The 25,872-nt window shown below is 47.6% G+C and overlaps 10 protein-coding genes across 10 annotated transcripts; 6 read left to right on the top strand and 4 right to left on the bottom strand.

The window, feature by feature from the left end:
- Window positions 1-127: 127 nt before the first annotated feature.
- BT62DRAFT_994824 (uncharacterized protein) lies at window positions 128-1,829 on the bottom strand. Its single transcript, XM_043190484.1, has 2 exons — window positions 1,349-1,829; window positions 128-1,296 (listed from the first exon to the last, which is right to left on the bottom strand). Exons 1-2 carry the CDS (start codon window positions 1,549-1,551, stop codon window positions 306-308), a joined length of 1,194 nt encoding a protein of 397 aa, XP_043038806.1. The 5' UTR covers window positions 1,552-1,829; the 3' UTR covers window positions 128-305.
- Window positions 1,830-1,928: 99 nt separating this feature from the next.
- BT62DRAFT_933147 (uncharacterized protein) lies at window positions 1,929-3,541 on the top strand. The gene is made up of 4 exons (XM_043186498.1): window positions 1,929-2,015; window positions 2,080-2,822; window positions 2,879-3,293; window positions 3,348-3,541. Exons 1-4 carry the CDS (start codon window positions 1,999-2,001, stop codon window positions 3,436-3,438), a joined length of 1,266 nt encoding a protein of 421 aa, XP_043038805.1. The 5' UTR covers window positions 1,929-1,998; the 3' UTR covers window positions 3,439-3,541.
- Window positions 3,542-5,790: 2,249 nt separating this feature from the next.
- BT62DRAFT_933145 (uncharacterized protein) lies at window positions 5,791-7,745 on the top strand. Its single transcript, XM_043186497.1, has 2 exons — window positions 5,791-6,891; window positions 6,950-7,745. Exons 1-2 carry the CDS (start codon window positions 6,058-6,060, stop codon window positions 7,457-7,459), a joined length of 1,344 nt encoding a protein of 447 aa, XP_043038804.1. The 5' UTR covers window positions 5,791-6,057; the 3' UTR covers window positions 7,460-7,745.
- Window positions 7,683-9,611, bottom strand: BT62DRAFT_189073 (uncharacterized protein). The gene is made up of 4 exons (XM_043179985.1): window positions 9,344-9,611; window positions 8,292-9,288; window positions 7,929-8,237; window positions 7,683-7,871 (listed from the first exon to the last, which is right to left on the bottom strand). Exons 2-3 carry the CDS (start codon window positions 9,277-9,279, stop codon window positions 7,960-7,962), a joined length of 1,266 nt encoding a protein of 421 aa, XP_043038803.1. The 5' UTR covers window positions 9,280-9,288; window positions 9,344-9,611; the 3' UTR covers window positions 7,683-7,871; window positions 7,929-7,959.
- Window positions 9,612-10,373: 762 nt separating this feature from the next.
- BT62DRAFT_189005 (uncharacterized protein) lies at window positions 10,374-11,338 on the bottom strand. Its single transcript, XM_043179984.1, has 7 exons — window positions 11,290-11,338; window positions 11,029-11,174; window positions 10,811-10,974; window positions 10,711-10,732; window positions 10,613-10,660; window positions 10,496-10,557; window positions 10,374-10,443 (listed from the first exon to the last, which is right to left on the bottom strand). The coding sequence occupies exons 2-6, from the start codon at window positions 11,120-11,122 to the stop codon at window positions 10,550-10,552; spliced, it is 336 nt and encodes a 111-aa protein (XP_043038802.1). The 5' UTR covers window positions 11,123-11,174; window positions 11,290-11,338; the 3' UTR covers window positions 10,374-10,443; window positions 10,496-10,549.
- A 2,239-nt stretch (window positions 11,339-13,577) lies between these two features.
- Window positions 13,578-13,922, top strand: BT62DRAFT_933142 (uncharacterized protein). Its single transcript, XM_043186496.1, has one exon. The coding sequence runs from the start codon at window positions 13,660-13,662 to the stop codon at window positions 13,882-13,884; it is 225 nt and encodes a 74-aa protein (XP_043038801.1). The 5' UTR covers window positions 13,578-13,659; the 3' UTR covers window positions 13,885-13,922.
- Window positions 13,816-15,256, top strand: BT62DRAFT_188946 (uncharacterized protein). Its single transcript, XM_043179983.1, has one exon. The coding sequence runs from the start codon at window positions 13,905-13,907 to the stop codon at window positions 14,919-14,921; it is 1,017 nt and encodes a 338-aa protein (XP_043038800.1). The 5' UTR covers window positions 13,816-13,904; the 3' UTR covers window positions 14,922-15,256.
- On the bottom strand, window positions 15,131-17,103 carry BT62DRAFT_1007004 (MFS general substrate transporter; the record flags this gene model as incomplete). Its single annotated transcript, XM_043177291.1, has 11 exons — window positions 15,131-15,171; window positions 15,227-15,346; window positions 15,402-15,654; window positions 15,708-15,760; window positions 15,813-15,915; window positions 15,970-16,171; window positions 16,229-16,473; window positions 16,529-16,538; window positions 16,597-16,643; window positions 16,700-16,805; window positions 16,859-17,103. The coding sequence occupies 11 exons, from the start codon at window positions 17,101-17,103 to the stop codon at window positions 15,131-15,133; spliced, it is 1,425 nt and encodes a 474-aa protein (XP_043038799.1).
- Window positions 17,104-18,745: 1,642 nt separating this feature from the next.
- BT62DRAFT_933140 (uncharacterized protein) lies at window positions 18,746-19,485 on the top strand. The gene is made up of 5 exons (XM_043186495.1): window positions 18,746-18,787; window positions 18,839-18,993; window positions 19,048-19,093; window positions 19,144-19,184; window positions 19,245-19,485. Exons 1-5 carry the CDS (start codon window positions 18,785-18,787, stop codon window positions 19,381-19,383), a joined length of 384 nt encoding a protein of 127 aa, XP_043038798.1. The 5' UTR covers window positions 18,746-18,784; the 3' UTR covers window positions 19,384-19,485.
- A 486-nt stretch (window positions 19,486-19,971) lies between these two features.
- On the top strand, window positions 19,972-22,046 carry BT62DRAFT_1026048 (MFS general substrate transporter; the record flags this gene model as incomplete). The annotated part of the gene is made up of 11 exons (XM_043178294.1): window positions 19,972-20,084; window positions 20,132-20,158; window positions 20,222-20,250; window positions 20,301-20,349; window positions 20,409-20,486; window positions 20,553-20,637; window positions 20,690-20,812; window positions 20,860-21,092; window positions 21,151-21,247; window positions 21,310-21,502; window positions 21,562-22,046. The coding sequence occupies 11 exons, from the start codon at window positions 19,972-19,974 to the stop codon at window positions 21,978-21,980; spliced, it is 1,446 nt and encodes a 481-aa protein (XP_043038797.1). The 3' UTR covers window positions 21,981-22,046.
- Window positions 22,047-25,872: the final 3,826 nt, after the last annotated feature.

The raw sequence follows: 25,872 nt of genomic DNA, 5'->3' as shown, positions 1-25,872 counted from the left end.
TCGGGACCTTCTCCTCACGGATCGCACCAGCACACAAGTTATACAAAATATGTTATATTAGCTTTCCAAAAGCCCACGACGATCGATTTTCGAATCTGAGTGCTCGGCAATTGAATAGCAATTTTTTCTCTTCTTCGCATCTCTTGGAAATTTTATACCCGACACTATTACAATATATCACTACAAAATTACAAAAAGACCGGGGGAAAGATATGCGGGGATGAAGCCACGACTGTGTGACAGCAGATTTTAGTGACAGGGAATGAATAGTATCACCAGGCCAAGAAATATATACATCCTAATACCTAGATTACTTCGTACAACGACGAGGGCTGTAACGTGCTATCTTTGGGGTCGGAGGTAAGGGCGATGGCTCGATACAAAACATCGCTACACTCATCTAGCTCGGCCCACAGTGACTTTTCATGAAATCCGATGAAGGTCAAGTTATCGCGCAATGCATTGAGCGTAGCCGTAGCCTCCACAAGATCGCGTCCGAATGCATCATCATCTCGCGACGCTTCTGCGACCTCCCCAGCAACTTTATCCAGTAGACGATCAGGGTCAGGGTCCACAGGCGCAACCGACGTAAAACTTTCCGTGGACATGGAGCCCAGGCTCAAAATACCAAGCAGTTTTGTCTTCTTCTTCTCCTTGAACTCAACGTGTTGAGCAGGGACAGCAAGCCGAGATACTGTTAACCTTTGCTGCATGATATCTCTGATCCATTCCGGAAGCACGGCACGCATCAGTTCGATCCGGTTGCGCGTGTGCAAAAAGATCACTAGGATACGAAACGTCTCAATGTGCGGAACTCGAATACCGACCCGGGGAAGCTCCTGATGCATACGAGGCGGAAGCTTGGGTTCTTTCGAAAGGTTAGGCGCGTTCAATTTGAACAGAAGATCATTAATCGGCGTTTGGATCGAGCGGGCACAGACGGTACGCTTTTGAGACGCGGTTTCTGAGACCTCTGAAGCATCGACGACGACGAGTACATGAGTTGGTCCCAGAGGTCGAGGGGATATCAACTTGTCTTGGGTGCTCAGTCTGAGGCCAATAGGGTTCCATGGGTCAAACACAGATATGTTCCCTTTGGGGTCCATGACGAGGCGGTTTCTGATGTCCTTGAGAGTTTCCGTTGGGCCTCCGTTTGCAGATAAGACGCGCCGTCGTAAGCCTTCGGTCGCTGAAGTCCCACTAACGTCTGACGAGGACAGAAAGACCGAGGTACGAACAGAAGTCTTCGGTAGTTTCATGCTTGAATCATAGCGCTGATATATATGCAGAGATTGACTAGAACGCGTGTCAGAGGAGCAGAGCAAGCATTTTTTGGATGACCACTTACGCATGGGGTGATGTAGAACGAAGCTTGAGTGTTTCGCGCAGTTCTTCAGTGGTGGCATGACACATGAGTGCATTTTCGCGATCTGGTGCTACCTCCAAGAGATCGGCGCGACTGATGACACGTTCAAGAATGGTGCCATCTGCACTGGTCACGCTAGCAGCAGAAGGAGAGATAAATTTCAGGAAGATGAGAGTAGAAGACATACAGGAGAGGGTCAAGAAAGCATGCCAGATGCAAAATTTTATAGACGCGTCGCGTCGTGATGAAATCCAATGTTTGTCGATATTGTTCGCAAGTCGCAGCACTTACCCTTTGTGGGCACAATAGTGGTCAGTGCACAAGTCTGGATCACCGCATTCCTACCCTTGGTGAGATCATCGCAAGCTGTAACATTACTAACAAGCACTCTCCATTGAGCTGCAGTAGAAGGTAGTCGAAGGTAGAACTGGTGGTGGTAACAGGGACAGACGGAAGCAAAGATGGTGGTTGGTCAACATTATTATTCACACGGGTTCTAAGCGTGGCCCGGCCCTAAACTCGGACCGCTTGTCCGAACTTCCATTTGAACCTTGTCTTGGTACAGTAATATCGGTATACACGACCCCTCTCCGTGTATTTTCGAAGAAATTCCAAGGATATACAATCGCATCATGAACAACAATACCATGTCGGTATTTTTCCATAATTCTTTCATTTTACTTCTTCTAACAGAGACAATTTGACATTTGTAGCAAGGATCGCATTTCTTCTCTACCTCAAGAATTGGCAGATATAATCGTCAACTACTTGAAAGGCGACAAACCATCTCTTTCTTCATGCTCTCTCGTCTGTCGGAAATTATTATCGACAAGTCGAGCCCTCCTCTTTGAGCGATGTGTTCTCCATGCAGGCAATGAATGCAATACACTGCTCTGTTTCCCTGAAACCACACTTCGATGCATCAAGATTCTACGGATACCATCGCCTTTCGCTTCTGTTTCACAAGAAATCCTCAATCATCCTTCTTTTCATCGGTTCATGGCATCCTTGGGACCTCTCGAGCTTGAGGTGAATTCCGATTCCTTTTCTTGGTCGCACCTGAACGACAGCGCACGGGAAACATTGTCAGCTCACCCCTTCCGGAGAATTCAGCTTTACTCTGGTAGCTTTCAGAGCGTAGCCGACATTTGCTTCTTCCTACGCAGTTCGCATAATCTGGAGACGCTCATTCTGGGGACGCTCAAGATAGGGGAAACCTCGATATCACATTGCCCTTGTCAGGCAGGGCCCTCGGTGTCGCATCTGACAGTAAGTTCGGGTGAGGAACGGTTAAGACTGTTTCAGTCTATCATCGCCACGTCGTGTCCCATAACTATCAATGACCTACGGGTACTCGACGTTAACATCTCACATGCTGAAGACCTTGGACTGTTACGGGGGGTGTTGGCCGTGGCGGAGGAGCTGCAAGAACTCAGGGTGTCACATGGGTTTCTCGGTAAGTAGAACGTTGTCATCCAGTGCAAGCCATCCTAACATCCACTTCGAAATCAGAATCCCATGTGGAATTACTTCCTATAGCGGACCTCAACCTGACGAGCATCAAAAGTCTAACCGTCAAGATGTCGGACTATCAGGATCTAGGTTGTCCCGATGTCTATCCGGCTCTTTTTCTATGGTGGTGCGAAGTTTGGGCCAATACCAAAGCAACAAGCATTGAGGAGCTGGTCATCCGATCGACGCTTGATATATACGAAGGAGAGTTTGACACTACTCTGTGGTCTCAAATAGCCAACACACTATCCAGACCACCGTGGAAGACTCTGTCATCGCTAATGATTGTAATCTGTGCTCCTGAGAATGGCTGGTGGGCAGAGTCTCTACTTTCTCCGTACACAAAGCAGATCGAGGATATCATGACTCCTTTAACTTTAACGGAAACGCAGTCTGTGGACGTCGTCGTCAAGTTGTATGTGCTGCCTTTTTATCTTTGCTCTTTACGTGTGTTCATTCATGATTAAAGGAATACAACGAACACTTGGCAGAATATGAATATGGTTATGGCGGAGATGGCTCGGAGGAAGAGGACCATGATGACTCTGGCGACATCCTGAGGGGAGGGCATCCGTTTTATCTGTTTTAGCAGACGAGGGGCACAATTGGTCCAGTCTTTTAGTATTGAGCCCTTGCAACCCAATGCCACCTTCCCTTCCTAGCGAATATGACCGTGATGCACGCTTGTTACTAGTTGGCTATACGCAGCCTTCCCTTTCAGAGGACAAGGCATACGAGTAAGTAGAACTGGTACCTGCCAGTGACGAGATTGAGGACCTCCGAAGCATGTCATCACCCCAGCACTAATCCCAAACTTAAGTATGTCATTTTGTTCGAAGTACGACGTGCGCACCCAGCCAGTGGTCCATCCGAAATTTTAGTATCAGCACTAGTTGGATGATATTTTCTCAGGGTCCGCTAGTGGAGACGCGTCGTGTGCAGAGACGGCCATAGTTACGGCCTTCTTACGGGTTGCGCAGATGCGCTAAAAGGGCCTGGAGGAGAATCACTTTGCCAACGATCCAAGCAATATATCCATGAAGCTCCATGGTATTAGAAAAACAAAGATGTTGGGGTTCCTGAGCACGGCTGCGGCAACTGCCGGACTCGCCTTCTTATCTACTCTTTCAACACATATGACACCCTTGGGGGGGTTGGTTCTCAATGTCTGGGTCACCGGTAGCAGGAAGATAATCCTCGTGTTCAACTCTACCGGAGCGCCGTGATAAGTATTTCTGCATGTCAAGGCGGACAGACACTTTCCTACTTCCACCTTCGCACTTGCCCTCGGACGGACCAGGTTCTGTGGCTTTTCTTTGGCGACTACTCGTTGCTGCTGCTGAGGCTCCTTATATCTTCCTTGGTGCCTCTGAGCTCATGTCATCGGTCGTTAATACCTGTCGTTCGTTGGAAGAGCTTTGTCTTGTCCAAGTGTCGAACTGGGCTCTTTCACTGGATAAGAACTATTGTTCAGATGTGCATGATATTGGATGTGTTCTTTCCAGAAACATCCGAAGCTGTAGATAGATCGCTTCACAGAACTTTGTTAAGGCCCGACTCACATCAGTTGTCAGAGGGTTTAAGTAACAGCATTCTGCTGCGCCAAGGTGAGCCGCAATCCTGTATATTTGCCCTTATATTCACTTATTCCCCAAAGTGATTTGAATATTGGTGCTCCAACGTAACTTATTGGTGTCTACACACTCTTGGACCGGATTTTATACTATACTTTGAACGAGTCAAAGTCAAAGACTGACAACCAAACAGATTTTCCCAATTTTCCGATGCTTGTCACCACTCGACTTCGCCGATGATTTTGTATCATTGCCAAGTCCTCAAGCCTAGCGGCCGGTAGCCTCGTGTCTCCTGAGAGACCATCACGCGGAGAAACACAGCTTCGGGATCTTGTTCATAGATATGATCAATCGAGCTGGCACAGCACCCGAAGGATAGTCTTCCATGGTCTGTGAGGCGTTGGTGATAGTTTGGAGATCAACGGCTAACGCTCAACCCTCTTATTGACGCTAGGTCGGGGAAGAAGATGGTTCCTCGAATATACATCAAAGATGTCAATGGCAGTGTTTCAATCTGGCGCTGCCCTGGATCTTTTTCTTATCAACTATTTCCTTCCGATTGTCGCTTGTGGCGCACAATACCAGTGCATATGCTGCTTCGTAAAATCTTTCTGTCCTGTCAGCATCTTTGAAATTAAGGCCCCACTCGACCCGGGATTGTCGGACGTCCTCTCAGAGCAATGATCTGTGTATGAACGTTCCTCCGAATCCACCATTGACACGCATTGCCATGAAGACAGCGCCCTTGCCGAACTCAGTGTCGAAGCGGATTCGAAGTAACCCTTCGACGCGGTAGCGCGTAAAGATGATGATTTGATTTCGGAGCTGTCCGCTGCTATACAACAGCAACCCTTTATTACCTGAAGCAAGTAGCGAACAGCCTTAACTGTGTGTTGTTGCATTCCTAACCTTCTTGACGTTGCTGCAAGTTAGTTGGTCCCTTTTCCAGCAACAGAACGTGCGTTGTCAGTGGTGAGCTCCTTCCATTATACTATCTGTGAGGGATCATGCCTGGAAACGTTCCATTAGTAGTTCCACGTGTGTAACTCGTTAAGAATTTCAGACGATTTTCATTAAATAAGAATCTCGGTATATGAAAGGATCTAAATGCTTATATTTACTCGAATGAGCACACTTTTATCTGACCACCACGAATTATCTGAGGCTCGAGGCTTGGCCAGTACTTCAACGTTTCGTTACGCAAGCCTTGGCCACGGCAGGCCGAGAATGCCAGATAACCCCGATCGGAATATTTACGACCCGATCTGACGCTGACACATCCCGGCATGCGTAATGAGCGTTTCTCATCATAATGCAATACATTTCTGCTCCTTTCTCCTTTTCTTCTTCCCACCATCATCCAACTCATGGTACTGCCATTTTTCCCATTCCGCACTGCACCTGCATATATATGAACTTTTCGACGCCCCTTCATATCACCTGGAGTTCCAGATTGCAGTTAGGCGCCAGTACTCGCATCATACCCTGGGTGTGTAGGAAATTTTTGCGTTGGGGAATTGGATCGAGCCATTTTCTTCCGCTACGGTGACGGGAACTTTTATAGGGCGCTCATCATACGAAGGTCCAGCGAGTCCGACGGCTCCTATGGCGCCAGTTAATGCTGTGTACGCGGATAGTTATCGGTCGGAGGTTGCGGGCACATCCGATATTGCGACGGCGCTTCCCCACAAGGGCCTGCGAGCACATCTGCAGAGTCTCCTGCCTCGCCACGCTGTGTTTCACGCTCAAATCGAGATACACCAAATATCGAGCGTACCCCTCGTTCATGGAGAGTTTGCGGTGCGATGGAAGCTGAAGAATCTGACGGTGCCTCCTGGGTCGAAGCAAAGCTTGCTGGGGATCGTAAAACCTCGGAGGAATGGAGCAGGGTGCCCCAGTTCGAGCATAGTTGACATCAAGGGTAAGGGCAAGGAGAGGGAGCAGGCAGAGGAAGAGGCGGACTTCGAAGACGATAACGAATCGAGTAGCGCCTATGCGTCTTCCATCTCTCCCGACGGCTCGTCTAGTCTCAGTTCCTCCAGTGATGACCGATCTGTTATGCCCTCACTCATCATTTCTTCGAGCGCCAGTTCAACACATTCCCACTCGTCATCATCTACACCTTTATATTCTCGGCCAGCAGCTCGTGGACAGACACCATTTCTGCCGCTCGTGGAACATTCAGTGACGTGGTCCCAATCACTATCTGTATATATCAAGATACCACTGTCTCGTGACCGTGAAAATCCCGATACTCTCATGTCTAACCCTGCTAAATTTGTTGTGACCCAACGTGTTATCGCTGGGGATCCCGACGCGCCACAAAACCCACGCCTGGGGGCCATCTACCTGGACTTGTCCAAATATGCGGACCCGAGCCTTGGGGAGGTGACGCGTAGATATCTACTCAGAGAGAGCAAGACGAATGCCACGTTGAAGGTACGTGCGGCTTAATCAAGTCATGCCACCTGCTCAGACCAACGGCTGCTTGTTTTAGCTGAGTATCCAGCTCACCCATGTTGGAGGCGAACAGGCATTTATCGCTCCCACATTACCGAAGGGCGAGATCCTGAACGGGGTAGCGGCCTTATTGGAAACTGACGTGTACAGGATCCGACCGCGTGGGTTCAATATATATGGTCAATATGGCGCCTCAAAAGCGCATATCCGCGACCACCACGAGGACGATCCATATGATTCCGATTCCTCCACCACTTCCTCTCGGTCACGCCCACATTCGCACGCTTTCTCTAATCATCATCACCGTCAGTATGAGCAGCAGCAAGGTCGGCAGACGCGGCCGTATGATTTATCAGACCTTCCTCTTGCGTATGCATATGGTCCCAAAACCACCGAGGCGCTCATCGAATCCCTCTTCAATCCACTTGAAGTCTCGGAGAAGACGAGAGTGGAGGGGAGGGAGAGCCCTTTCGTGAGCTACGTCTCTGGCCTGGATGACGAGGGTATGCTGGGCAGGAGGGTCGGCCTGCCACAGGCCGCACGGTGACATTTGTTTGAAAGTAAATTATTGTATGCTATATTTACTTTGTCCTGACTTGCTTTCCGTTTTGGTTTCCTGGATAACTTTTACCTTTCTCTCTAGTTTACGATATATCATGATCTTACTCTATCCAGGATGGCTTTTTCCGCATTTTTCGCATCACTTACACACACGTACACATTATCTACAGAATACGCTCCATGCGGCCGTAATTTAATACTAATTCATTTCCGCATACTCTGAACAACGAGTAGAGTGTATTAGAGAAGATATATCAGTACAGACATGACAGGTAAATCTAAATTATCGGTGTGGCATAAGCAAACGATTAGATACACTAGTCTAAGTAATGTCTTGTTCTATCAATGCACGGGATTAGTCCAAAGCGTCCTGATGTAAAGCGCGATAGCTGTAGTCACTGATGCCGGGCTAGATGAGCCTATGATGCCACACAACAACATACTCAATCACTCACAGGAATGATTGAATGGATGGGAAGGGAATTTTTACCAAGGACGAGATCCGTAATCAACGTCACAACTGATGTTGATGTACAACTTGAGCCCCTGTTCTTCAACCTCCTTCAAGAAGGAAACATCGCTGGCCTGCAACCCATCGATGACATGCTCGCAGACAAGACTCTGCAGTACCTGCAGCGATGGCTGCAAGTCGCATCGTCTTGACCGAATCATATCAATAAAAGTATGATCCAGCAGCGGGTCATCGAACCCATGGTGTACCAAATGAAGATCCTCCAGTCTGGGTAGAACTGCAGACTGGCTCGCTTCGGGATACGTGAGGAACCGCATAAATGCCTCAAAGCTTCCTGGCACCGTACAGGAGAATTCTAGCTGGAGGTCCTCGATGCTAGGGAGATCTAGCAGCATCCTGTGGAGGTTCTCACTGATCTCTAGACCGTTAAGATGAAACTTTCGTAGCGCGCACTGGGAACGAGAGATGAACGAATGGATAATAGGAATAGGCGAGGGAGTATCAGTATGTGAGACACTCAAGACCTCTAGGTTGGGAAGAGTGACGTATCGGAGCGGTGAGACACCCCATGTCTCCACTGAACGCAATGATGACTGTACAAATGGCCCCGGGAGAGGAACATCATTCTCGGGGTCAAGAAGAAGTAGAACCCGCTGCAGATCCGAAGTCTTGAGGAGTATCTGGATCTCGTCACGGTCTGTTCCACAAGCGAGGTTGATGGTTGTCAGTTGGGACCACGGTAGCTTGAGACAGGACGGTGAGCGGATTCCGTAGAGCGAAACTTTCCGCAACCGGGGTGCGGTAGAGAACCCATCAAGAGCATTCTCCTGGATAGACAATCCGCGAACCAGGTAACGGGTGAAGCGGAAATCCAATGACTCCAACAATGGAAGAGAATGCTGTTCGCCTGGGAGGCGACTGGCGAATTCTGGAGTCACGAAGATATTGATAGTTTTCCAGTGGTTGCAATGCTCTAGGATGGCGGACCACATGTGTGCGCCAGGATCAGCCGTCTCGGAATACTCTATCCAGAGAGGGTATGATCGGGTGCGGGCAAGAGCGGTCTGCACTCGGGCAAGGGCGCCTGATAGGAAATGGTCCCGACGACCCGTTATGTGAACTCGGGACCATAGTTGTGGAAAGGATAGGGCAATGTCCCTCCAACGCCCGCAAACTTGGGAGAGAATCCAAGGTGTATCGAAGGAGTGGCACTGCTCATTCATGACGTCGACCCAAACGAAAATGTCGGCCGATATCTCAGGGGGTATTGATAGTATGGGTTCTGAGGCAGAAGGTATAGTGAGAGGTGATGATTCTGTGGCTTGAGACGTCATCCTCTTCTACTAGCAATGATAACTCCGTCAACTTGACCTCTAAAAGAAGAATAAATCGACGTACGATATAGCAACTTTGACCTATTAGAATCTATTAGGGAGGGAATGACCTCAAAGTAAAAGGCTTTTGGGCAGCTAAAACGCGAGGCAACGCGACTGTGTTGCAGTGAATCGTGGTCGTGGTTCAAGTTGCCGAATTGCAGATAACCGAAAATCATTATTACCTAATCAAATCCAGGCTTACTCCAGGCTCTAGCGGGAGCATCACTGCGAAGCTAATCCACGTTGTTGCTGGAGATAACGTTGTACGTGCCTGTAAATTGTTTCTTCGTACACGCACGTTCGCATACATGTCTAGTCCGGCCCCGCCCTTGCTAGAGCGTTTGAACTAGGAAGAATCATTTTATCAGCGCAAAGTCGGCCACATCACTGTCAGTTTCAACGTTACATGGGAGCGACCACGGTTTATATCCTACCCAAGCCTACTATCACAGCAATAGCCAGCTCTAGCCACCTTATCCTCAGAAGCGGCGTCCGGAAACCCTTATTGGGAGTGCCTGAGTCGGCCGTGGCAACTGTCCCACCTGCCAGCGGCTGGTTCCACAGAAAATAAGGCTGTTCAGCATATCCCGAATCGGCTGCGCTCAGAAACGACGCATATCGCCCGTCCTCATCTCCGTAAATAGAAGCGACAGCAGCTATACTGGGGTATATAGTTCGGCGGAATATGAATTCTCGCCGCTAGAATTAGCTGAAGTTCCCATGGTGTAATATAAGGCCATCTTGATGGTAGCACCCGTGGAAGAAGTCTTGTTCCAGACTGGTGAGCTAGAGGCGGCGTATTCTGCAAGATGGGCATTGGTCTAGCCACGTCAGTCAGGACGTCGACACAAACAGATGCGAACACGTACTATCATGGCAGCCAGGTTGTAAGCGCGGTAGCGGTAAGGCCGCGTCCTGGCAGCTTCGAGCGGCGGCAACGTATGAATTCTTAGCCGATGAGAATATACATAGAAGAACGCTCTCACTTGTTCTCCACTAACGTCTATCCGAAACGGATACAGGGCATCGAAATACGCATCTGTGGCATTCCATGCACCTGGAAGATCGTCGACGATGAGCTTTAAAGCTGCTAGTTGATTATAATAGAACGATCCGTGGTTGCTGGACACCGCAAGGTCAGGATCTATAAGATGACACTATATTGACAACATACTTGGCTGACCCTTCTTCTAGAACTATGGCCGCGGACTCCAACCAGGTAATGTATTCACCCGACTATTCCGGCACCTGAGAATCGACTTCCGGGGTATAATCCGCGCTAAGTCCCTACCGAAGAATGAGAATTCCAAATGTAATTTTGGTGAAACACTTGAGGTCACTATGGTGGGAATAAGCGCCCTTATTACAGGTGCTGATGTTGATACCTACAGAATACCGATATACTCGCCGACTTGACCATCAGAACCGCGTTTCATTTGTGCATAATTCAGATTCGGATTCATCCTAGTGTGTTGTTCAAAAACCACACCTTGAGGAAATTAACCACGTTTTGTGAATATAACGAGGTCGGTTGGTCTTGGAACGTATGAGATACGGAATTGTACAACACAGCATCGGCGAGGTCGGAAAATGCCCCAACCACATAATCGTGCATGTCTCCCGAAGGAGGTACAACAGTTTTGTTCATGACAGCTACGAAAAAAAATTGAACTTCGGATTTGTTGCCTCCAGCTGAAGTACACTCACTCCACAGACCCTTCAACGCAAGCTCCAAAGCCCATTGGGTTATCGTTTCCTGTGCATAGCGCGTAGTGGGCAGAAAGTCCCCAGTAGAATACATCCGGGGTCCACGAAGTCATTGGCATAGCTCGGGAAGGCCTTGATAAATAAACCTGTTGCGAGAAACGCGACGAGTGCAGGCATCAGAGGAACGGTTGGACCAGGGCCAAACTAGCAAGAATGCCGAACTGTGGGCGTTCCAAAAGTAGGTCCTTAACGTCGACATACCAAGACCATACTAAAGAGGTCACCCATCGCTACTGGAATTGCGATATATCCGATTCAAAGGCGCCAAGAAGTACTTCATTTACAGACAGGGTGAATGCACCACTGGGCCCACCCAGGAATCCATGGCCGTTGAGTGGTCCAGGTTTCTGCCTTAGAGAAGGGAACATAGATAACGGGATCCCACCTCGCAAATAGATGATAGTGGTAAGAAGGAGCCATCGGGAGTAAGTGGGACGATTCGAATTAGTAGCCACGTGAGTAACACATGGAGAATACTACAAGGGGCATTCCTACTACGCGAGTAATGAAAAAATCGACACAACCATTCTGGAATAGGACCAAAAATCATCAATGTTCATCAATGTCTATTTCCTTCCCTCGATCAATTCGGCGGCCCTTTCTGCTAGCAGTACTTAAGCTCAACGCACTCGGCTTGTGCGGCCTGAAAAAGTGGCAAGCCTGGCCTAAGTCTGAACAAGGGCTCAGCACAGAGGAAAGCCATATCTATCATTATTGTACATAATACGAAAGAAAGTTGTAACTCACTTGAATAACATATTTTATCATTGTGAAGGTGCAACTTACGAGTGAATAAACGCAACTTTTAAGATGCCGCTGTCTCAGCATAGTATGATGTCATCATTAGGGGGGGGGGGGGGGGGGAAGACAAATCGGCAGATTTCCGGCCGAAGTAAGCTCGGGCCGCAGCTTGGCTGAAGCCCATTTATCACTACAAGTTTCTGCTAACTTTTCAAGTTTACTATTGTATAAACTGGCGCCTGGGTACGAAATCACGCATTACAAATAGCTGAAAAGCTACTACTGCAAGTATAACTATTTCTACACTTCCCCGCGTCGCTGGCTCATATTCCAGGTCACTGCCGTACCAAACTCTGCTGTGGCAGCCAATGCCAATTTCCACGTTTTCGCCCATTTTAATGAGGCTGCATAATACATCGCTACTAGTAAACCACGACACAGCGCCCTTGTAGTCTAGGACTCCATGATTTTCCCGAAGGGCTACTTCAGGATCTGGGAACACGAATAAGTACAAGATCGTGGCGTTTATGGCTGCCCAACCGGGTCGTGGAGATAGCCGATCTCAGCGAGAAATTCTGAGGGAATTTGGCCTCACCTAAGCCCCCTTTGCCTCTTGTCCCAACTTCCTGAACACCGATCAAATGAGGCTTATAGAAGTAGGGTTCCCCCCGGAACTAGAAACGACACTGTAGTTTGTGCTCAGTTACCCTCCAAACATGAGGGCGTTCAGACCCCTTTGACTATTTATTCATGTCAAGTTTCTTAGCTCTTGGCAGGCGTATGTATGTCGTGCCTTATTGTTATGGTCCTATGCAGTATGCCAGTAACCTCCTGCGTTTGTGAAAGCTACTGTACATAGAACGGCTGATGTAAAGCGAGTCCGATCCATCATTTTAGAGACATAGACATTGTACTTTGGACCTTTGCCGTATAGCGTACAAGAATTGACAAGTTTTTTTTTTTTTTCGGTGTACATTAATCTCATATTCACCGACAACGCATCGAAGTTCAAGGATGCGCAACCAATATGTCGCCAGCAAGAAGAACACCAGGGTAGATCAGAAGTCCGAGAAAAATGGGTCCGAACATCGATATGAAGCCTGTAATTCCGCGGCAAAATCCATGTTTCTCAGGCAGGCATTCCATTTCTGAAGATCGTACAGACGTACTTGACTATATGGCAGCGATCCCGGCGTACGGACCATAATTTGGCTTAGAGTCCCCCTCTCGCTGTGGTAGATATCATGATGGGGAGGATAGGACTCATGCTCGTGAAGCCAGCTAGTGTACGCGGCTCACAAAACGACGACTCCGATGGCCGTGTAACGCGAACATATGGTTGCGCAATATCCCCTACTTGGGAGAGCATCTTGTGGCAATGAAGGTTCTCATTAATCGTTCACGATACAAATCCCGAGTGCCAGCATTCGTAAGGTAGCAAGTGTGGGTCGTCTGAAACTTCGTGATTATCTGATCAAAGATAGTCAATGAAAAATTAGGAACTCATTTCGCACAAAGAGATGCGAAAAGCCTACCCAAAGCCGGCCTCTTGGTTTGTCTTGTAATCAGACTTGAACCGGTCCCTCTTCTTACGAGCCAAGCCATCTTCAAATTTAGTAGTTCGTGGACAAAGACAAAACATTGACCATTGCCAATTTCTTACGTAAATGATGACTTTGTTACCGACAAAGTCTCAAGCAAGTCAATGCTAGTTGATGGCACCATTGTTCTTTTTTTTTTTTGAACTCATAAAACGTGGGGACAAGAATTGGTATAAAATGACGGCTAGTTTGCTTCCTCCTAACAAAACCTCCTCTCGCCTTTTTCAAGATGGCAGCAGCTCCTTCTACCCTCGTCTTCCTCAAGTTCATCCCAGGGAGCGCACCCTTGGCGTCTGAGGAGCTGCCGCACGAGCGCCCAATCAACAGGTCCATTCTCGCAGACATAGCGCCGGATCGCGAAGATACTCTGAAAAGCCATGCCACTACCACCGAGCAGCTTCGCCAAAGCCTCAGACTCAGGTCTGTATCACCGCAGACGTACGTTTCCTCGTAAGTATCTATTTCTAATTCTTGATGTCTAATTGTGAGGCTTGTTACAGTCAGTGGCTGTATCACTCTATCAGCTGCGATGGTACCAGGGCATTTACCAATTCTGAGTCGGTCGTACGCACTTCAGCCTGGCTAGGTGCCGCCTCATCGTCAGCAAATGGTGGAGATTGCACTGAAAGTGGCGCCGAGTCGAGCATCCGCCTTGTCTCTTCTGGTTCGGATAATAGCACCCAGGCTACCATACCCTGGCCTACTGCAGAACACCCTCTTCTCAAAGATCCGGACAACGCTTTTCTGAAGGCATGGGTACTAAAATCCAACGTTTCGGATGGCCTGTTGATTTCTCCCCGATCATTGGGACCGACACACATCCTTGTGGCTTTCCCCTCGCAGGACGCACCCGCAGGTTCTCAAATACCTGTTCCTGCTCGAGCCCTCGAATTTCCCATCAACGACCTGTTGTTCGTGCTGAATGCGCCGAATCTCTCGCGGTCACCGAGACTTCCGACCCGGTTGCACCAAGAGCTTCCTCGTGTGGGTATTCGAGTTCCCGACGTCGAGACGTTTCGCCACCTTGTCATCTACCTTCATACGCGAAACTTGGGGCAGTTGATACGTGCCATCGTCCCCGAATGGATCAGAGATCTCGTGTATCCCCTGACTACTCTTCCCGCCTTTGCAATGGCCGTGTCTGACGCAAAGGAGAAGAGGAAGCGCAGGTTCCTCGCGATACTGAACGGTGTCGGCCTCAACTGCTCGTGCATGAATGGCGTTGCATTCCGAGAATCGCTGGAGAAGCCGACTCGTCCTAAAGATCTTGCTGATACGGTGGCCCAGGAAATCGCGGAGACGGCTCGTGAAAACAAATATAGCGTTCTTATCAAGTTCACTGCAGCACTTGATGCGTTACGGGCCAATCTCGAGCTTATAGGATACTATGAACAATTGTTATGGAGCGAGCTGGACTTGTACCATGACACCCTCATCCGTGCTATCAGCTTGGAGGCCAAAGTTGGGCAGCGGGAATGGGCAAGAGAGTAAAATATCCTATGAAAGACTTGTTTTAATGAATATAGGCGACGAGATCTTAGGTACTTTTTTAGTCATAGTAATAATGCTCTAATTCTTACGTTTACATGCGCATTAATGGCAGCCGTGCACGAACCATACAGACCTTTCCGCTTGTACATCCCCATCAATCCGCCTCCACCGAACTTCGCAAGAGAAATCGCTAAGGTCCTAATTATCGTCTACGCAAAAGCCCAGATACGCTTCTCATACGAGAAACGAGCTAAAATGGTGCAATCAACTTGAATTACCGACAGCGCGCAGGCACTGTCACTCACCGTAAAGAACACACAGGACGCCAAGCACCGTTATACCACCAGAATACATAGTGACCGCGACCCAGTTATCCCCTGATGCAGAATATATCGCACCAGCTATCGGAGCTCCAGCCATTTGTCCTAACACGGTAAATAGTTTGTAAGATAGCACAGTGAGCTGAACCGGAGCACTCACCGGGTGAATTCATCAGGACCATAAGACCAGTGATCGTCGACAACCCTTGTATGCCGAATAGCTGCCCACAAACCACAGGCAATAGACTGAGGAACCAGCATCCGACCAATCCATTGAGAATCGAGAATACGATGATCGAGGCGTAAGTCTTCGCGAATGTCCATACCAACATTTGGAAAAGGCCCCCAAAGAAAAACGAGGAGAAGAAAATGTTGATGGGACCAAAGTAGTCGGCAAGTCTACCAGCTAGGATCTATGGAAGGTCAAAAGAAACACAGAGAATGACGAAAACATTAGTTGGGAGACAATGCGCTTGTAAGCGGGAAATTCTAATAATGCGCTTACGCGACCAATTCCAGCTGATGAGAAATAATTAGAAGGAGCAGGAAGAACACAGAGAAGAACACGCACCACTGAAATTCATCACGACCAAGGGAATGACGGCCAGGATAGAATCCTTTCCAATCGATGGTACGAACTGCTTGGTGTATGTGGTACTGAAATAATAGGGTGCCTGTTGGTATCTAAGTGTTAGGGCAAAGGGTCACAGATCACTGGAAGGACTAACAAGATAGCCGAAGATGCCAATAAAGACACTGATAGCGACGCTATACAATCTTCCATCCACACGTTCAGGCAACCATCGTTTCCTTTCTTCCGCCTGACCTGGACGGGCTCGCTCTTTCAATAAAAACAACGCAATAATACATATTACAGCATTCATAGAGCTGTAGATCAGCATCGTCTTTCTGAATCCCACCGTTGATAGTCTACAAAATGATGGTGATAAGCAATTCGCAGACACGGAATTGAAACGCTCAGCGTACAATTTGCGGACGATGAGTGAAAAGACGCCACCGCCTATTCCTGATCCACAGACCGCCAGACCAGTAGCAACACCTCTTTTCTCAAGAAACCATTGCGATGGCAGAGACATGTACAGCGGCATCCCTAAACCTTGAGAGAATCCCAAGAAGATTCCTTGAAACAGGAAGACATGATAGAGTTTTGTGGAGAACGCGGAGGCCAGAAGACAAAGATAAGTGAGAACAGTGCTCAGAATAAGGAGCCTCTGTACGGGACGACTATCAGACCCAATGGAAAGAAATGCATAGTGACCAGCAAACCTTGTAACCACTGTGTTAAGCAAGTCGTTATGCACAGAGTAAAGTGAACAGAAAAAAAATGCACTGACTATCGATCTCCCAGGCCGCCTGACAAGTATGCGGTACAGTTCATCAGCTGATGATGAAGCGATTCAATTTGGTAAACAGTCAGGCACTATGTGAGAAACTAACGAAATTCTGAACGCCCCCGGGTAAACTGAGAATGCTAAGACTAGTTTCGGGGAACATGTATGTATGATAATAGTCTTGAAGGACACCCCAAACGAGACCGTATGCCCTGGATGACGATGTCAGAGCTGGCACAGAGAGCGAGGATGAAGTGGAACTTACATGCACGTCGCTGCGAACATGAAGCATCCAAGTACTACTAGCCATGCACGCGTGCCGCCATCGGGATAGCGCCATTCCAGAGGAGAAGACGTGACTTGATCGGTTTTCTCCCCATCGTGAGCATCCTCGGTCTTTTCCTTGGTACCAAACGGACTCGAAACGTTAAGCGTGGCCTGGGATGGTACCAGCAATGCCTCGGCGGGCATATTGGTCTGCACGTTGGTCGGACTGAGGGAAGAGGCCATAGGTGCTTTCCATCTAGGTTTTAGGTCTTGCGAAGTGAAGGAGGAAGCAGGAAATGCAAGGTAAGCACGAGGTCTCCGGTAATGACTGGGACAAGTTTTAGCCTCCTATACGTTTGCACGGACCGGCTCCCGACATTTGGGGATGTTGGTATTGCCTTCCGTGATACGTTCCGCTCGCATTGCCAATGTCAGTGGTCGCCGAGGACAGCTGAACACCAGGTAGGCCAAGATAGAGGGTCTCGCGGCGTGCGGAAGGAAAACATTCTTTCCGCTTCTACATCGGGGGGGGGGGGGGGGGGGTTAGTATTGGCGCCGATAAATCCGCCAAGGGGAAATGTGGGGCCCCACCTTTTGCTAGCCCCAACAGCGGGGAAATTGCATTCGAGAACATGTGCACAATGGTAAGTCTACTTGCATTTTGGTTCGAAGCCTGAACTCGGCGCTAAATCGCAGTTTGCCGCTCATAAGCTGCTTGGCAAATCGGGCGGCATAATAAGTGCCGGTGCCTTAGAAATGGGGTTAAGTCTCAATACGGATTACGGAGGACAGTACCACGTTCGTAGGGTAATATCTTTGTGAATGTGTTCGAGGCAACTATTAGTACTGCTCCGCAGTGTTGTTCCCCCATTCTGCGTGCAAAGACGGCGAATGAATTCGGTGAGGTATCTGAGATCGAAGATGGCTTCCACGTAAGGCCTGCGAATGGAAACTCGGATATCTGTCTAGACAGAGTAAAAACAATACCGCTTCGGAGGTGATCTAGCTCCCACTGTCTACGGTGGCTGTCGCAATAGACGGTGGATCGTCTGTGAGTAGCAGGCAGGCAGTTCGGGTGGGCCCCTCGCGACGCCAATGATGCATACAACACCGTATTCCAGCCCTGACGGACATGTAGCTTCGCCTTCTAACCAGAGGAAGGCAGACGCATTCATTTGTTTGACGTATCGCTGTGATTCAGCTGCGGAACTGTGAATTTGATGGACCGTCTTTCACCGCCAGCAAGAGATGCCGTACGTATTGCATAAGCAGTAGTACTAGAGTTCAGTGTTACATTCGACATGCCAGCGATGCTGGGAAACCCACCCAGAGAGAGGTGATAGTCAGTTTACCGCCGATTCTCAGCCCTTTGAAGAGGAGCCTGTACTCTTCTTCGACCCTGAAGACCTGAGTACTGAATACAAGGAATGAAAGAAGACACATTGATCATCGTTTATAGCAGCTAGCTCTCATCCACGCCTTTTCGCAAATGAAGGCCGAGCCTAAGCGCATGACTGATAGAAACACTAATGAGCAAGATATTAAAAGAAAGGGAAATCAGCGAAATGCACAGATCTCGGTTGGATTCCTTCCGTAACGTCGACAGTGAAGTGAAAACCTAGAACTGTTCAAACTGAAGTCCGTTCGGTTTCGGTCCGAGAAACAACGTAAGACAAATGATGGAAGTAGTGCACCCCACAGGCATGGCTCCAGAAAACTCTCAGAGTGTTCCGCCTTTAGCTTTAGATTGCGACCAAGTGCAGGAGAATTCAGAATTCGTAAGCAAGTCGCGAGCGGGACCGGCAGCTACTTGCCGGAGGAGCCGAGGAGCCAAGTAGCCACAAACAACGCTTTCTAAGTAAATTTATTTCTTTCTTCATCTCCACCACGTCCTTCCAAGGCAGAGCTTATTCTGACGACAAGAATGGTTTATAGACCTTTTTGTGTTGCAGTGAATGCATTCTGAAAATTCTTCCAGGCTTCTCTTCAATTTTGCAAAGAATGCAATAATCTTCTCTATCCCAAGGCGGATCAACAACGAAGAGTTATGGTCTATGCATGCAGAATATGCGCTTATGATGACGAAGGAGACAATCAATGTGTTTACAGAAACGATTACTTGACGGTTACAAAGTGCGTCGCTATTTCCTAATTTTGGTCCAGAGCTAATGTCAACGGCGCTTTTAGAGAGCAAGTCGGTGTCACGACTGACCTTGGAACTGACCCAACGCTGGTGCGTGTATTGCTTGCGGACACACCCTGATCAATCACTATATCTGCCAGGCTCACTCAAACCTTCCCTGCCCCCAATGCGGGCATGAAGAGTAAGCTTCATTTCCCAGGATTTCCAGGGCCACCGGTGGTGACGAATTGTTCTGTTGCAGTGCCGTCTTCTATCAGGACCAGTCGAAGAGAAAGGAGACTCGCATGATTCTCTTCTTCGTCTGTGTCAAATGCAATCATAGTTTCACGGATCCTAGTCTGGCCATTGATAACAGGCCAGATGCGGCAGGCGATGGTTGATTGAGGTTGTGTTTCTTCTTTCTTTCCCTATAATTGGGCCCGTGCCGCACATGCGCCCGGTGTATATTAGACATGTAAAATTTCATTCGGCTTTCTAGCGGCTGATTTTTTAGGTGAGATCGTTACGGCGTCGCTTTTGAAACACCGACCTTGCTACTGTTGTACAACGCCGTTCCACATTTCCAGAGCTTTCCTTGTCCTCTTTCCCCCCCCTCCCCCCAAGTATGCCACATGTGTGTCTGTGTATCCGCTCTGGTATTAATTACCATCTGTCAAACAGGGCATCTTAATGTAACAATCATGCTTTCATCTCGCTTCGTGCCAACCCTACAATCTGCGATCGTGCCGCCGGCTTTTTTTAGCGACACGGCTAATCGCGAACATCGCGTCCTCTTTTGTGTATTCTTAGGTTATCGCCTACTTCTCAAGTCACGAGTAATTTTGCCGGGAGTTGGCGTCTGGCGGGGTTTATAAGTTGCAGGCCCGGTATAAAACCGTCAAACGTTCTTGTGTCGTCAGGGAAGTAGCCGTGCCATGCAGACTTCACCCTCTGTGGATACAGAATGTCCTGATGATGCGAACCGCGAGATGAGCGATCCAGGATCCAAAGTGGAAGAGTCTTTCGCTAGCGTGTCTGAAACCTTGTCTTTCCCCGAAGGTGGATTGAGAGCGTGGAGGACGATTTGTGGTGTGTATGTATGGTTGGTTTTTTGATGCTACAAAGGTGAAGAACTGATCTGCGTCTCAGCGCTCTTGTTCAATTCTCCACATTTGGGTGAGTGTTTGCTTATCACCTCACCAAACCGTGGGATGGCTGAACAGACATATATTGGACCAGGTATACAAATGCTTATGGTGTTTATAATGGTAATCTCCTCCTCGTCAAATATCGCGCCATTCATTTCATTTTTCTCTAGACTACTATGTGCGAGAGTATATGATAAACATATCATCGTCTAAGTTGAGGTAACGAGCCAATACTGTGTCGTCTGCAGAATGTCCTCTCACGATGAATATCCCGTCAGTTGGATTGGCAGCGTGCAGCTCATGCTTGTGCTCTCCGTTGGTCTCTTCAGCGGAAGACTATACGATACTGGGTACTTGTGAGCAATCTTATTTCCTTAAGGTTTCCGAATCATTATTCTTTTGCTGACATGTGTGTTCTTTAGCTATCATCTAATGATAGGCGGTGCCTTCTTGTTCGTTTTCAGCCTCTTTATGCTATCACTAACGAATCCAGGACAATTCTATCAAGTCCATGTGTTTCCCCCCCCCTCCGTTGCAAGCTTTCTGATGTATACAAAAGGTTTTTCTCTCCCAAGGTATCGGAGCCGGCCTCGCGATAGGCATCATGTACATTCCGGGGATTGCAGTGGTATCGCACTATTTTCAGCGTCGTCGAACGTTTGCTATGGGTATCGCGACTACGGTAATCTTCCGAGGTATCGTTACGATGAGCGACTGATGAGAGCTCAGGGCTCCGGCTTGGGAGGCACCGTCCAGCCAATCATGTTGAACAAGCTATTTTATGGCCGTGTGGGGTTCCATAATGGTGTGAGAATTAGCGCGGCGTTCAACGCCGGGGTCTTGATCATCGCTTTGCTCCTTATGCGCACGAGGTTGCCCCCTACCCCAAGGAAAGATGGCAGCACGCTTTTGCATATGCGGATGTTCTTCCGGGAGGGTCCGTATGTTGCTACTGTTGTGGGGTAAGCATTTTCTCTTGTTGGTTGGCGGGTGGCCACGAGTTCCTGACCAGTTATGCAGAACGATGCTTATCCTTGCTGGCCTCTACTTTCCCATTTTCTTTCTGCAGTTGATCGCTGTCAAAAACGGTATCAGTGCTGACTTGGCGTTCTACTTGGTCTGTCATTTTTTTTTTTTGCTTTTACCGCCACCTCGAACCCCATCGTGACAATACGACAGCTACCGGTACTTAATGCTTTCACGATCCTTGGCCGAGTTATGCCTTCTCTTTTCGTTCATCAAATGGGGATTTACAACTTCATGATACCATGCGTAACATCATGCGCCGTACTGATATACTGCACGTTGACTGTGAAAACAGTTGCCGCGAGTTATATTATTGCCCTTCTTTATGGTTTCTTCGTTGGTGCATGTAAGGGTCCATTACTTGGCCCGGTATACTGTGAAGACTCATCCGGTTTTTGAACTTAGACGTCGGCTTCCTAGCGCCCATGGTAGGTTCACTGGCTCGACGAGATTCAGAGATCGGAGCGCGCATGGGCATCTGTTTCACGTTCACTGGTGCGTCGCTTGAGTTGATTTCGAAAACCCCCTCCTCCTACTCCCGAAAACCCTTATTCTCCCCCTTGCAGGTTTCGGAGGCCTCGTGGGTACGTTACCCTGCTAGTAGAGGCAGATATATACCAAGTTTACACACGCATAGGAAACCCCATTGCTGGAGCGCTGTTGACTTCATCTTATATATGGTGGCGACCCAGCCTCTTCGCTGGTTTGTGTGTCACTTGTGGGGCCATTCTGTTCGCGTTGGCGCGCTTCGGGGTGGCCAGGCAGAAGGGGACTCGGAGAGTGTAGTTCTGCGAAGCACGTTGGAAAAAATGATGGCCGCCTAGGCCTTGCATGTGATCGAGTGAACATGTATTTATTTATCTATAGACTTTTTCGCCGTAGGAAAGCCCTTTAAGTTTGAGCCTGATGGCCGGAAGTAAAAAAAGCCTGATGGAAGTTTTTGCTCAATTCCGCAAGTCATTCTTACTGGGAACAGTTTTCAAAGGTGTGGAGGATCAGATACGAGGATATATCTGCCACACCAACATTAACGAAGTTCTGGTGTTCCTTCCTTTCTGTTACAAGTCAGCCTATGGTCTGATACTTTTACCTGACATTTTTCTCCTTTCTGTCATGATTTTTACCATGATCTGCCAATGCTTAGTAAGCACAACCCCAACCCAACTTCACAAGAATGACAATATCATGATGACACTATAATTATGTCTTACTCATCAACACACAATAGCTGACTGAAAACAATGCAACAATGGTTATTGTCTCATGCCCTTATCACAATAGAAACTGCAGCATATGAGAAACTCACCATAGTGATAGTACAGCAGAGTGACAATAATAAACAAAAAGCAAAAGCATAGTTATTGTCACCTTAAACAATAAGTAAGAAGCATGGAGACCAGACAATAGTCATCTGTAGGGCTAAGGGCTCTGTAGACAGTATTTAAGGCAGTAGTACACCCTGATGTACTCTAGTCTTGAGCTAAGGTTTAATACACCTACTAAACTCTCTGACTATCTGGTGTAAATACTCTTGCCCATCATAGCAGACTATCTCTATCAGCCATACTCTTTCATCCCCCTTCATGAAATTCTAATTGCTTATCTCATCATTCTCATCATACTCTTATACTAACAACAGACCCAGAACCAGAACCCAGACTCAGACCCTGACAGAAGTGGTGCTAAGCATTTGTGAGTGTTTGGTAGAAGCATAACATTTTTCCTCATCTCTCTGACTTGGCCTGTACTTGTCATTCCAACAGTATATAAAGAGCTAGTACACATAGTGTAGCTCAGGTTTTTGCAATCAACCAGCCTTTATGCCTGTCAAAAATATGAGAGGGTGGGCCTCTCATGAGAGCAGTTGTTATGCCCAAGTATCACGTGAGCAGAACACATGATAAACGTGTGTCTCTTTGCACTTCGAGAGATCACACGAGTTTACTGGCTGTGTTTAGGCTTATTGTGTCACAAGGTCAAGAGAATGACTCAAGGTAGAATGGTGAAGATAAACTTTAGCTCGAAGCTGGGGTTAGCCAGCGAGAGCTGTAGGTCTTAAATACTATACAAGCGATGTTAATAATATCCATTACTCTTTTGTCCATCTGTGTCTATGGTGCTCATTGTCCTTGAGCATCATTACTGTACATAAAAGGATCCTTGTACTCGTCGAGCATTGTTGTCTTGTTTATTGCGACAGAGGAATTGGTCATGCTTCCCACTGTCCTGTGCCCTTCTGATTAATCCAAAATAGAGGTAAAACATAGAAAAGAGATGAAAGAAAGAAAAAATCATAACATTACTCCCTTCTTAAGACCAGCATCTCGATGGTTTAATTAAGGGATAATTCATAGTCATGTATGGCTTTATCAGTGTTCATGTGCTTTTCATTTATCCATTGGTTTGACTCTGGCCCATATCTCTTCCAGCTGACCAGGTAATCGACGGTGGTTGTCGTTCTACCACCCCGTGCTTTGACCTTCCTGAATTTGTGGTTTAGGATTTGATCGATTTCATAGTGTTCTTCATCGTTGATCAGTTCGGGAGGTGGTGATGGTGGCTTTTCCTGGTTAGAAAAAGCTGGGGCGATGTAGGGGGATAGTAAGGCCTCGTTAAAAATGTTGTGGACCTTCCAACTTTATGGTAGACGAAGTTTATAGGTGGAGAGACCTATTTTTGAAACGATTGGGAAAGGTCTCATTCGTTTATTGGAGAGTTTCTGCTTGGGGCGAGAGAGATGAAGGTTTCTGGTATCTAGCCATACTTTGTCGTTAATGGCATACGTGTGTGCTGGAATACAGTGTTTGTCATATTGTTTTTTCATAGTTGTCACCACTTTTTCAAAGGCGGCTTTAGTTTCGGCATGGATTTTTGTGATTTCAGTGGCAAAGTCTGTTGAAGCAGGGGTCGTTGCTTGGGAATGCGAGGAGTGGACGATGTTGGGGTGTTGCCTGTAGTTTACGAAGAAGGGGATCTTCCCCATTGCTGAATAGACGTGGTTATTATGTTGGAATGCCGCTAATGTGAGCCATTCAATCCAGTTGTCTTGTTGATAATTAATGAATAGGTGGAGATATTTTTCAATTTTCTGGTTTGCTCTTTCCATTTGTCCATCTGTTTGTGGGTGGTAGGCTGTAGAGGCATTGTATCGGATGTTCAGGATTCTGTACAAGTTGTCAAGGAACTTCGAGATAAATTGTGGTCCTCGATCAGAGATGACAACTTGGGGCATCCTGTACTTGGCATAGACTTCGTCATGGAGGATTTTTGCCCAGCCTTCCGATGTTAGTTCGGTAGAGCATGCCACAGGAATGATTGCTTTGGAGAAGCAGTCCATGATGACGATAATGGCATCATAGCCGTTGCTATCTGGGAGTCCAGTGATCATGTCAACGGATATGTGGGTCCATGGGAATGAAGGGACTTTGTTGGGATGTAGGGGTGCTGCATATGGCTGAGTCGAGGTTTTTTCCTGCTGACATATTTCACATGCTTTGATGTAGCTCACGATATCATTTCCCATCTTGGGCCACCAATACTCTCGGAGAATTAACTCCTTTGTCTTGGCGATGCCTGGGTGTCCAGCTGTCGCGTGATCATGACAAGTGGCAATGATTTCTCCTTGTAATTTGTGATCTCTGAGGATGTAGATCCTTCCATCATAATAGATCAACCTGTTTTCTTTTACCATCCCTCTTTCATGATTTAGAAATGGTGCTGCTCTCTGGTCCTATTTGTGGCTATCGTGCATTGCACTTTTGATTTGTTTATGGATTTTCTCCTCGGTTGGCATGATCATGGCCTGGAAATGTTTGGGTTGTAGGATGGTGACTCCATTGTTATTATTTCCCTCTTGGTTGTGGTCAGCATATCGGAAGAGGAGATCAGCCTTTTTATTTGCTATATCTGCCTTATGATGGAGGGTGTATTGGTATTGGGCGAGTTCTGTTATCCACTGGGCTTGTTGACAGTTCAACTTCTGTGGTTTGCAGAAGTATCTTAGGTTTTAGTGATCCATCCAGATCTTAAAGACCTCGACTGCCCTGATCAGGTAGTGTCATCATTCCTTGAGGGCTAGCATGATCACCAATAACTCCTTGTCATAGATTTTATAGTTTTGTTCTGTCACTGTCAGGGCCTTGGATAAAAAGGCAACAGGCCATCATTTTCCATCTTGTTCCTGTGACAGAACTGCTCCAATGGCTCCTTCACTGGCATCGGCCTCGACCTGAAATCTTCCATCCTGTGATGGTATGGCAAAGATTACATCTTCGCCAAGCCGCCTTTTCAAGTCTTCAAACACGAGCTGCTGGAGGCCTCCCCAGGCCCAGGGTGCATTTCTGGTGAGCTGGGTCATAGATCATACCACCCTACTGTAGTCACGAATGAATCGCTGATAGAAGTTGGTAAAACCAAGGAAGGATTGGAGTTCCTTCTTATGGGTTGGCATCAGCCAGTCGGTTATCCCATTTACTTTTATGGGGTCTATGCAGATACTTCTCTTGCTGATGATGACCCTGAGATATTCGGTTTCTAGAACCTCAAACTCGCACTTCTCTGCTTTGAGGAAAAGCTTGTGTTTCCTCATTAATGCCAGAACCTGTCATACCAGCTGTCGGTGCTCCTTCTTTGTTTTTGACATGATGAGAATGTCATCCAAATAGATTGTAACCTTCCCAGTGGCGATGAGATTTTTGAAAATATTGTTCATCATCT

The sequence above is a fragment of the Guyanagaster necrorhizus genome, assembly GCF_019112545.1.
Source record: "Guyanagaster necrorhizus MCA 3950 unplaced genomic scaffold BT62scaffold_15, whole genome shotgun sequence".
In the NCBI taxonomy this organism is placed as follows: Eukaryota; Fungi; Basidiomycota; class Agaricomycetes; order Agaricales; family Physalacriaceae; genus Guyanagaster; species Guyanagaster necrorhizus.
Note: the sequence above shows the minus strand (reverse complement) of the source record. Positions and strands in the feature narration are given on the sequence as shown.